At 42.1% G+C, this 11,875-nt stretch overlaps 1 protein-coding gene across 2 annotated transcripts; it reads left to right on the top strand.

The window, feature by feature from the left end:
- Positions 1–1,242: 1,242 nt before the first annotated feature.
- On the top strand, positions 1,243–10,885 carry PTP4A1 (protein tyrosine phosphatase 4A1). 2 transcript variants are annotated; one of them, XM_025294961.3, is made up of 6 exons: positions 1,243–1,398; positions 5,589–6,136; positions 7,339–7,431; positions 7,721–7,851; positions 8,690–8,764; positions 9,499–10,885. In XM_025294961.3, the coding sequence occupies exons 2-6, from the start codon at positions 6,032–6,034 to the stop codon at positions 9,614–9,616; spliced, it is 522 nt and encodes a 173-aa protein (XP_025150746.1). In that variant the 5' UTR covers positions 1,243–1,398; positions 5,589–6,031; the 3' UTR covers positions 9,617–10,885. The 2 variants fall into 2 exon arrangements, with proteins under 2 accessions (XP_025150746.1, XP_006073880.1); XM_006073818.4 differs by having other exon boundaries at positions 1,254–1,398; positions 5,592–6,136.
- Positions 10,886–11,875: the final 990 nt, after the last annotated feature.

Here is an 11,875-nt window from a genome sequence, read left to right as displayed (position 1 = left end):
CCTTGCGGTCGACCCAAATCTCTTTATTGAAAGCACTTACTTTATTTATAGAGCATATGTTTACTAAAAAGTTGAATAACCATGCAAGCAGTTTCTAAGTAGAAGCTCTAATAAATTCTAAAATGAGTCTGTACACTAAAAAAAAATTTGATCCCTAAAGCCTCTCCAATCCATGCTCAATGAAAACAGCAAACAAAAGGTCTCAATATTAGTAGAAAACCGAGTTCTTCATAGCAAGTAAAATTCGGGTTTACTCCTTCTAGAAAGTAGAGGAGAAAGTTTTCAGATTATAAATGACAGAGCTGCCCTTGTGTAAGAGAACAATGGTGATGGGCCTCAATTATGAAGAGAGTGAAAGAGTTCTGAAAACGAATAAAAAGGAAAGCTTTAGCTTTGACGCAATTATATCAATCCTTGACCAAACCGAAGATTAATTTTTAGAACGCTGCCTAACCTTTCATGATCCGTGACAACACATCAAATGAGCAGAGGTACAAAGGACGGATGCGATTTCCAAATGCCACGCTCGAACCAACTGCAGTCACCCGCATGCATCGTGTGAAGACGCGACCAAAGCCGCCTGTGGGGAGCAGGAGCGTTTATGCGCATCTAAGGCACTCTCCCGTCTCCTGTGGGCTGCTCGCTGAATCACGCCCGTCCTGCTCGAGAGCGCCCGCTTCGGCTCGCCCGCAGAACCATTTTCTGGCGATAGGGATCGCGGGGAGCGGTGCTCGGGGAAACCGCGGGCAGAGCGGACTGTGATCTGACTCTCAGCAAAAGTAGCCCGGGCCGGGACTCCGGCTCGGTGCCGGACCGGCGGGCACTGCGTGCTGAGCCGAGGCCAGCTTCAGGCCTGCTCCGGTGACGAGAGTGTCCTCAGGCCTCTGGCGTTTTAGTCAGGCAGTTGAGCGTCTCCTCCCGTTCCCGGCCTCCCCTCCCGCCCCCGGTCTTCCTCCCGCGCCCTTCCCGGACCTCCCCGCCCCTCCCCCGCCGGCCAGCGCTCCGACGGCAGCCGCCGCCATTCATCAACCGGTTCATGCCGGTAGCCGCCGCCGCGCCGTGACGTCCACAGGGTCGGGTTCCGCCCCCTGTCGCCGGCGCTCGGCCTGGAGCCTGGCTGCGATTGGTCACCGGGGCCCTCACGTCACGCTGCATATAAATAAGAGACCCTATGACGCAAGGGCGCCGCGACGCGCGCATTGGCTGCCTGGGCTGCGGGCGGCGAGGCTGCGCGCTCTTCCCCGGGCCGTTCACTGCAGGACCGACTCCGGTGCCCCTGCCGCCTGCGAAGCCGCCGCCACCGCACGACGCCCGCCGCCGACCCTGCCCCGCCGCCGCCGCCGCCTCGGGACCGGCTGTATGGTTAGGCCACAATCTTCAATGAGTAGACATATTCCTGTGAGTACGCACGCCCCGCGCCGCCGCCTTTGTTAGCAGCTCGGCGCCCGCCCGCGTCCCGGCCCGAGGCCCGGCGGCGGGCGGCGCGGCCTGCGGCACAGAAGCCGCTTTGTGACCGTCGCCGGCCCTGACGTCCGGCGGGGCGGCCGGCGCCCCAGGCCCCTTTGTTTGCCGCGGGGCTCGGCAGCGGGGACGTGGCCCGGGCGGGGCGCGAGCTGCGCGTCAGTGCTGCGGGCGCGCCCCCGGAGCCGGCGGGCGGGAGGGCGGGAGGGCAACGCAGCGCTTGCGGACCGGGCCGGGACTCCGGCGCCGGCCGGCGGGACTCGGCCTGTGCGGCCATCCTGCGCTCCGCGGCCGCGACCGGCGCTCGGACAAAATGGCCTCGGCGCCGGCGCCGGCCTGAAGGCGCGGCGCAGACCCGTGACCCAGGCTGCGCGGCCCCGCCAGGTGAGCCGCCCGCCCCTCCCGGGCGGCGGGAGCAAGTCTGGGCTTGTCGCCGCCCCGAGGCGGGGCGCGCCGGCAGGCGAGGAGCGGCCAGCCTTACAGCCGTGGGAGCGGCTGGCACGCTCCGTTCAGGCCTCGAGCGACTCAAGGCGCTCTGTAATCTGGGCCTTCGGGCTGTTCTTGAAACTCTTCTTGTTGCCTCTGGCTGGCTTGTGGTACCGTGGCCAACCAGACCACAGTGAGGTTGAGCTGCCGCCCGTGGAACTCGCTAGTATTCCACGAATATTAAGTTGTTTGCACAGTAGTCTGGCACCGTTAATTTCATGAGATCTAGATTATGAGCCTTTTTTTTTTTTTTTTTGGCCGCAAGGAAAGTCTTGTGGGATCAGGGGTTGAACCCTTGACAGTGAGAGCGCAGAGCTTCCCTGGTAGCTCAGCTAGTAAAGAATCCGGCTGCAACGCGGATCCTCGGTTCGATTGCTGGGTCGGGAAGATCCCCTGAAGAAGGATAGGTTACTCACTCCAGTATTTTCGGGCTTCCCTGGTGGCTCGGACTGTAAAGAATCCGCCTGCAATGCGGGAGACTTGGGTTGGGAAGATGCCCTGAAGGAGGAGGGCATGGCAACCCACTCCGGTGTTTTTGCTTGTAGAATCCCCATGGACAGGAACCTGGCGGGCAAACGGTCCGTGGGGTCGCAAAGAGTCGGACACAACAGAGCGACTGAACACACGGCACAGTGATAGCGCGTAGTCCTAACCACTCAACCGCTAGGAAATTCCCATCCTGTTACTCTTTGCCTATGAATTTTTGTGTGATGGCAGTGAAAAAGTTGAAGACAGGAATGCTAGATCATTCTCAGGAGTAAGCAGCATTTTATACATGCATTATTCCAGGTGCATTATATAAAGTATAAGTTGTGGGAAAAACTTCAACTAACCATTTGTCAAACAGTTACAGAGATATATTGCTTTGACTCTGCAATATGACAAATTTCTGCACAGATATTGCCGCCGCACCCCCACCCCACCCCCAACTCCCCGCCCCGGCCGTGTGTGTTTCTGTGATTAAATGCAGTTGATAGTGGGATGGGGAAATTACTTGGGATTTCCAAACTTCCTATCATAGTTTTTGCTGGGGCGAAGAACTTGGAAATAGGGGAACGTCTTGGGCAAAACAGAAAGACGTTAGATATTTATGCTTTTGTGGAAATCCATCATCTGTCTTTCCCTCACCCCCCACAATCACAGCGTGGCTCCACTCAGGGGGAAAAAAAAAAAAAATCCTAAAATAACCACCGTTTCGTTAAATAAATTATTTCTTTCTGTTATTTCTCCTTAAACAGCCTATTTGGAAAAGATGTGGCCAGACTATGCAGTAACAGGAGTTTTAGCTGTTAAATATGGAAATCAGTGGTGTGCCATACTGTGTCTATTAAATAGCTTTCAATTGAAAGAGGGTAGCACTTGGAAATCAGAATACTGAGATAAGAGCCCTTGACCTTAACAACTTTGCAGATTGCTTTAATTCACTGTCATTGGAAAAGTGCCAGAATAAACTGTTCATTCTAAGGAAGTAGTATAACGATTTTATTAATTTATCCACTAAAGGTCTGTCTAGTCAAGGCTATGGTTTTTCCAGTGGTCATGTATGGATGTGAGAGCTGGACTGTGAAGAAAGCTGAGCGCCAAAGAATTGATGCTTTTGAACTGTGGTGTTAGAGAAGACTCTTGAGAGTCCCTTGGACTGCAAGGAGATCCAACCATCCATTCTGAAGGAGATCAGCCCTGGGATTTCTTTGGAAGGAATGATGCTAAAGCTGAAACTCCAGTACTTTGGCCACCTCATGCGAAGAGTTGACTCATTGGAAAAGACTCTGATGCTGGAAGGGATTGGGGGCAGGAGGAGTAAGGGGATGACAGAGGATGAGATGGCTGGATGGCCTCACTGACTGGATGGACATGACTCTGAGTGAACTCCGGGAGTTGGTGTTGGACAGGGAGGCCTGGCGTGCTGCAATTCGTGGGGTCGCAAAGAGTCAGACAGGACTGAGCGACTGAACTGAACTGAGAATACCTGTAAAGTGTTAGAGGCAGTGGCTGGCTCTTAGTGCTCTTGTTAACCTGCTATTAATATTTTTTCAGTCCTGTTTACTTCCCACCACACAAGTTCCTTATAAACTACTTGGAAGAAGACTAATGTCAACATCAGTGCTTTTCCTGTATATATTCTGAAAATATCCTGTGAACATTCATATTATGTTTGATGTTGGCATAAAACTCATTTAGGTCTTTAAGGGGAACTTGGAAAAAGTATAATTCGTAACAGTTAACTTGCTTTTTGAGACTTGTGGGCAAAATGTAAGGTAATTCACACCACCCCACCACCAGTTCCCCTTGACACCAGTTCCCCTAGATTACCACCCCAGGAAGTGACAACACACACTGGTATTCATGCCTGTAAAATCACATGGAGAGAGGAGCCTGATGGACTAGTCAGTGGGGCTGCAGAGTCAGACACAATTTAGTGACTAAACAACACTACCACTTCCCTCTGTCGTTTTCTTTGGATTAGATTTCAGTTTAAGACGGGATTAGTGAAATTTTGATTTTAAAATACAAAGGGAAAGGGAAGTCGCTAAGTCGTGTCGGACTCTTCGCGACCCCATGGACTGCAGCCTACCAGGCTCCTCCATCCATGGGATTTTCCAGGCAAGAGTACTAGAGTGGGGTGCCATCACCTTCTCCTATGAATGAGTCTACCTATTTGTAAAAATGTGACTGATGAAAACAGTGCAATCACTAGGTTATCATACTGCGAGTTCAGTTGTCAAGAGGGAGCAACTCAAAGGACATCACACAATCTATAAACCAGCTGGAAGGAGCCATCCAGACTTTGCCCTGCTGAACCCTTTCTGGGCAATGATTAGAAAAGTCCTCATAGATGATATACTGTGTGCAGAAGCGCTGATCAGAATCAGGTTTGGCATGGTACGCGACTGTATTGATGGTTTGAGTCACGTCACTGTCTGACTTGGGCTTCCTAATGAGGATCTGGCCCCCACCGGCAGCAACAAGCTTAATAAGGTTGTCCTTTGGATGGTGTTTGAAGGTTCCCCCAAAATACAAACTACAAAAGAGTATTACAATTAATGAACATCTTTTTTATAGTTATAAGTGGAAGTTCTATGTATGTGTATGTAGTGTGCTTATATTTCGTGTAACTAGTTGATAAAACTTCCAGACTCAGATGAGGGATAACTGTTAAAGGGAAATAGTAAGTTAATAAGTTGTGAAGGAATGAATGGGACAGTATATATGGTAGCATTTTGAAAATGAGTTTCTTTTTTTTCCTTAATGTATTGACCAATATAGTGAATTTTTGTAATATGTAACTATTTTGCCAGTTGGAAAAAATCAATATAGAAAGTTGTGCATAATAGTTTATAACAGTGTAAAGCAAATAGCTAAGTATTAAAAGGAGTAATTAATAGAAGAATGTATATAAGGGATATTCACCAAATGTAACAGTGATATTCTTTGAGCAGTAGTTGTATTAGATCAGTAATTTCAATTTAAAGTAATCTTTGCTTATTGACTTAACCTGTAGTCACCCTGTATTTTTGTGGTTCAAGTGAAAGTTAAAAAGTTAGCTTGGGCTGGAATTTGAAAAGATAGCCATGCAGTTAAATACGGTAAAAACACGTTCCTTTTGAATTGAAAGCAACATTTTTCTCTCTTTTAAACAGCAGTTCTGTGGTGTTCTCGGTCACACATTTATGGAGTTTCTGAAGGGCAGTGGAGATTACTGCCAGGCACAGCACGACCTCTATGCAGACAAGTGAACTGCAGAAATTCATTACTGCTCAACCAAGAAGCCCCCAAAAGACTGGTTAACCTGGACACCGAAGTGTTGAATTGAAATCCACAGAGCATTTTTATACAAGAGTTCTGATCTGGATGGGGTAAACCTCAGTGCACTTCCTTTCTATTGCCTCAGTATTACTGGATTGAAGAATTGCTGCTTCTTGTTAAGAGGTTCATTCATTCATTACTCCCAACTTCATACTTAAAAGCACTGAGAATTTCAAGTGGAGTATATTAAAGTTGACTGTGTTTCTTTGCATCATTTCTGTATTCAATTTTTTAAATTCTTTCATATCCCTATTGAGTGTTTTTTAACTAAATTAGCATGGCTCGAATGAACCGCCCAGCTCCTGTGGAAGTTACATACAGGAACATGAGATTTCTTATTACACACAACCCAACTAATGCAACGTTAAGCAAATTTATAGAGGTGAGTTTTGATGCTTTTTAATAGCTTAAACTGATTGTAGTGTAATAGTGGAGCTTTTATATAGCAGTGTTTTGAAAATTGTGAGGTGGTTGATGACAATAGCTCCAGCTCTTAGAAATATCACTGTCTTCTCTAGATTAGGTGAATAATTTTATACATTTTTGAGAAGGCCATGTACTTGAAATAGATTAGGTTTATAAGTTAATATCTAATTCTTCATGCCTCACAGTTTTCTTCATTTAAATTTATATGTGGACTGTTACCTGTGGCTGTTGCTTATAAAGTTGTTGGAAGGAGGCTCACTTTGTGGGTTTTTTATATTTTCTAAGCATAATGGCTGACAACTATAAACCAAAGTTAGTTTATGTCTTGGCCCTCTTCTGACGCTTAGGATACAATTTTCAGCCACTGATTTAATTGTGTTTCTGGTGGTTGCTAGATAGTCAAAACTGTCTCACTGCTTAACCTCTTGACTGTCAGAAAGGATTGTAATGTTGAATAATTAATTTGTATGCATGTGCATTTCATTTTATAAATATCTATAGATAATCAGAAATAAAAAATAGCCCTCCCAGATCATAGAAGTGCTTTTAAATTTTATTGTCATCAATATATTTTTTAAATGCCAAGTGTTATAATTAGTAATAATACATTGCGTTTTAAAGCCTATAATCTTAAATAGTGGGAAGTTTAACACTGCATTTTTGAGATTTTACATTAAGTATATTTTTAAGGCTCTAAACTATACACTGTATGCTGCAAATGAGAAGAAGTTTAAAGAATTAATATATGTCAAGTCAAATGACTTTGTCATGAGTTATTCCTTTGGTTCCTGAATGGCTTCTGATTCTCTTGTCAGTGCCTCAGCCAGCCAGCATTGCCATGACTGTAAACAACTTCAGTAAATGAAGGGTCGTGGACTTTTTTTTAACTTAAAATTTATTAAAAATCTGTGGTTTAACATTGCTGTTCAGTGCTATTTTAGTATAGTCATTTAAAGTAAAAGACTGCTTCTCTTTTCAACATATATGATTTTCTGTTAACCAACAGTACCTATTAGAGAGATGATCAAAATGACAAACTGTGAGCAAGAATAATGTGATTATTTTCCCATCCCATCCTCTAGAGCCCATTAAAAATAAGAACAAAACAAAAGAATGACATTTGTATAAACCCTTCGCTGTCTCCATGTTTTTATCCAGGAACTTAAGAAGTATGGAGTTACCACAATCGTAAGAGTATGTGAAGCAACTTATGACACTACTCTTGTGGAGAAAGAAGGCATCCATGTTCTTGTAAGTGTTTAATGGTTCCTCTGTGTTTATAGTACTGTGCTGCAAGTTTAAGTTATTATAAAATTATAGTCTTAGTTTCCAATTAAGGTGAAAGCTGACCAGAGATTTAAAGTAATAAAAGATCTTCATAAAGATTCAGCATTTATTTGCATTTCTTTGACTGTGGGGTTTCATAAAGAAGCACTTATTAAAGACAAAATGCTTTTGAAAACATTTGGGTGTTAGAATTTTAGAATTATTAGTGTGGTATTTATATTAAAAACCTAAAATGTATATTCTTTTGACTTAGGATTGGCCTTTTGATGATGGCGCACCACCATCTAGCCAGATTGTTGATGATTGGTTAAGTCTTGTGAAAATTAAGTTTCGTGAAGACCCTGGTTGTTGTATTGCTGTTCATTGTGTTGCAGGCCTTGGCAGGTAAGAGGGTTTTGTAAACCCATTTAATGGTGTCGATCTTAATTCTTAGTGAAAGCTTCATTTTTGGCTCCTGTGTAAAGACAGTCACCAGTTTGTGACTCAATTTGCTTTGTTGGCTTACTGAAAGTAGGTGAGTGTAACAGAGTAATGTATTCCAGTATATTTGGAACTGACGAGTGCTATTGCTAAAATTTATTATACTTGCTTCTATGGGCAGAATTGCTTAATTATGTGTTCTAAGTTGTACCTATAGTCACTGTCCGAGTTTACTGGGAAAATCACTAAGATGGATTTGCATTGAATGTGGTATATTTTTGCATCCTGATTCAAGTAGGAACTCATTACCCAGTAGTGCCAAAATACATGTGTCCATATTATTACCAATGCCCTTGGCCCCTGCTGCCCCCAAAAAAAGTCCCAAGTGGAGAAGAGTGAAATGAAAACAGCATGGCCCTGCAGAGGTGGGCATGCAGCTGTGTCTCAGTCTAATTGATCATGAAACAAAGCAAATTTTTCTGGAAGATACTTAAGTGGAAAGTATTTTTCACTGCTAGGAACTTAAGGAAATATTGTCAGCATTTATCAAGATACTGCTCTCCAGTAATATGTCTTAATTTCTAGACTTACTTGTGTTAGTTTATGTAGTTACTAGTTTTCTTTTTATAGATGAAAACTTGGATATGTGAAAGTGATATTTTATTAATGTCCAACATTTTCTATAAATACTAACACAGGAAGTGTGGCATAAATAATAGTGGTTTTGGATAGGGGAATGTTTGGAGTATTGAATTTTCCAGAATTTGACTTTGAAAAATAATATATCAAAAATTCTTCACAGAGCTCCAGTGCTTGTTGCCCTAGCATTAATTGAAGGTGGAATGAAATATGAAGATGCAGTACAGTTCATAAGACAGTATGTATTTAATAAGTTCTTTTCATTTGCACTTTTTATTTCTTCATTGAATGTTGGTGAATTTAAATATATTAATACTATGAAAGCAATTTGTTTCTGAAAGCCTATCTGACCATTTTGTTCATTCTTGAGATAGTATTGACACCAGGAAATATCTTTCCCGTTCACATAGATATTCATATTATAAAAATTCTAATCCAGTAATAATTCTGTGAATTACTGATTTACTTGAAATTTTGGATGAAGTTGTTTATTTGCCTTTTTATTGAGGTGTAATTTATATAGAGTAAAATGCATAGATCTCAAAAGATAGATGAATTGATCATAACAGCCAAATAAAATAGCTACTCAATGCAGTATATAGAATATATTGGTGATTCCAGAAAATGCCCTCATGCTCTTTGTAGTCACCTTCCCAGCCACCAGAAGCACTCTATTTCGGCTACATGTTACAGTAAACTAGTTTTGCCTTTTCTTGGACTTGATATGAATGGATTCATAAGTTTTGACTATTTTAATCACCACCACCCCAAAGATTTAGAAAATTAACTTTTTATAGCTCTTTTCCCCTTTACACATGTTGCCAGTCCATATTTCTCCATTAAGTCACAATTTAATAATCAGAAGATAAATTGCTAACAAGAAAGGTGATAATTGCCTGCTATGGAACAGTAAATGTTAATATGATAGAAGGACTTTGCTTTAATTAACTTCCTTTGTTTTCTTCCTTCTAGAAAGCGGCGAGGAGCTTTTAACAGCAAGCAACTTTTGTATTTGGAGAAGTATCGTCCTAAAATGCGGCTGCGCTTCAAAGACTCCAATGGGCATAGAAACAACTGTTGCATTCAATAAAACCAGGGTGCATGATGCCATTGATTGGAAGTGGAACCTGAGACAGGATGGAATTTGTCGTACATAGCAGATAGCCCGGTTGACTTGGTGAATAAGTCTGATGAAGCTTCTATAAGGAGTGTTGAAAAGCAGTTTTACCAGGCCATAGGCCTGGCATAATTGTAGTCCCTGTTCAGGTTATGATCAACCTATTTGGATACTAGTAAAGAATTCTTGCTGTTCAGCATTTAATATGTGCTTATAATTTGTACCAGTTGACCTTTCCTGAAATCATGCAGTATTGAGTCATGTCATTAAATCTGTTTCCATGCCAGAATCTTACCAATATGTAAGAAATTTAGAAAGACTAGGTGCCAAAATACCCAGCACAATACTTGTATATTTTTAGTATCATATAGAACAAATCCCAGGAACTATGAACACTCTGGACCTTATGTGGTTTATTCCTTGCATCATTTCAAACAGAAAATAGGGCCTATGAGGTTTGTTTGCTCACAATATGTTTACATCTCCCACACTCATACCAGTATCCATCAGATTTGCTCCCTTTTTAATTAACCAAGTCTTACAGTGATTATTTAATATCTTTCTATAAATCTCATTTTATGTTGTAGAAGGCCTCCATTTTGAAAATCTACATTGTACAGAAGCACATGTCTTTAATGTCTCCAGATAAAAGCCTTACAGTTCATTTTAATGTTTGCACTTTGGGGTGCAACTTAACAGGGAGGGCCTGAAAAAAGAATGGGAGGGGACTCTTAAGTATTTTTAGTAAAATGTTGCCTTTGTCTTGTGCAGAACATGTAGAATATGCGCTTTAATTTAGTAAATATTTTTTTAAAAGGTAGAAATACTTTGTTACTGTAACTAAAACAATTCTTAATCAAAATTTCTGAAATTCTTGTAATTTTTTTTCATACTTACCTGAAGTTGTTTACCGACTTAGTTTTGTTTGAAGTGTGATTCCCAGCCTCTCTTGCAAAAAAAAAAAGTGGGTTTCTGCTAATGAATTGAGCAGACATTTAATATTTTATATACCTTTTGAGCTGTGTAACTTAATATTTGGATACTTGACAATTTGTTTTATTATGTAATTGATAAAATGGTGATGTGTATTAAGGTTAGCTCAACCATATATTTATACTGTCCGGGAACAAGTGGTTATAGTTCTGTGGGAGAAATAATTTGTCAGTGTTCACCAGCTTGTAAAAATCTAGTGCAAGAGCTTAAACATTAAATAAACGATGATATGCGTTTATCGTCACTGAAGTTGTTTTGCTTCTCGTTAACTTATTTTGTAGGACACCATGTGAAAGAATTGGTCTTAGTGCCATTTGAAGTGTGGATTTTGGTTAACAAGTGAAGGATTAAATGAAGTTGACATGATAAATTCCTTGAAGACACAGTTAGGGAACTTTATTGAAAGTGCTTTCCATTATAAACTTTTTAAGGATTAGATAACTTTGGACCAATGACCCAATTCTGTACTGAGGAGAAACTAGTAGAGGAAGGCCATGGAATGAAGCGCAGTTCCACCAACCAAGTGGTTTTGTGCAGCTTACCTTCTGGGCATGTGTTCTCATTTGCATATCAATAATTGCATACCTTTTTAAGTTTTGAAGTTAATTCAAATCTAAGCTTTTGGCATGTGAAGTTAAGTTTCAGCCATCTGAAAAGCTTTTGTATAGTTCAATGTTAATCTGAAAGAGACACATGTCTGATCTTTTTTTTTTTTTTAATAAAACTGAGTAAAAGCCTCAAAATTTGAGTGAGCAAAAATGCTTCACCTTATGTTTTAAAGAATTTGATTCCATCTCTTCATATACCAATTTAACATTTAATATAATCCATTCTTGAAACTTGAAGCTAAAACAAAAGGGGGTCCTGGGGGCCATTGCTTCTTTAAATCTTAGATCTTTTGTAATGGGCTAGTAACTTGACCTGGGTTGTGTTGTTTTGCAGCCTGCTCTTGGGAAGTGTAATTGATCATTACATGATAATTAGTATCACTGCTGCTGCTGCTGTTAAGTCACTTCAGTTGTGTCCGACTCTGCGGCCCCATAGATGGCAGCCCACCAGGCTCCCCCATCCCTGGGATTCTCCAGACAAGAACACTGGAGTGGGTTGCCATTTCCTTCTCCAATGCATGAAAGGGAAAAGTGAAAGTGAAGTCGCTCAGTCCTGTCCGACTCCTAGCGACTCCATGGACTGCAGCCTACCAGGCTCCTCCATCCATGGGATTTGCCAGGCAAGAGTACT

The sequence above is a fragment of the Bubalus bubalis genome, chromosome 10, assembly GCF_019923935.1.
Source record: "Bubalus bubalis isolate 160015118507 breed Murrah chromosome 10, NDDB_SH_1, whole genome shotgun sequence".
Lineage (NCBI taxonomy): Eukaryota > Metazoa > Chordata > Mammalia > Artiodactyla > Bovidae > Bubalus > Bubalus bubalis.
The sequence above is the reverse complement of the archived record's forward strand: the minus strand, read 5'-3'. Positions and strand labels throughout refer to the sequence as shown.

Bases quoted from the DNA above. Each gene is read 5' to 3' on its own strand.
- PTP4A1 (XM_025294961.3), top strand. From the start codon at position 6,032: ATGGCTCGAATGAACCGCCCAGCTCCTGTGGAAGTTACATACAGGAAC. The intron at 6,137-7,338 runs GTGAGTTTTGAT...GTTTTTATCCAG, and splicing joins CGTTAAGCAAATTTATAGAG to GAACTTAAGAAGTATGGAGT. The intron at 8,765-9,498 runs GTATGTATTTAA...TCTTCCTTCTAG, and splicing joins GCAGTACAGTTCATAAGACA to AAAGCGGCGAGGAGCTTTTA.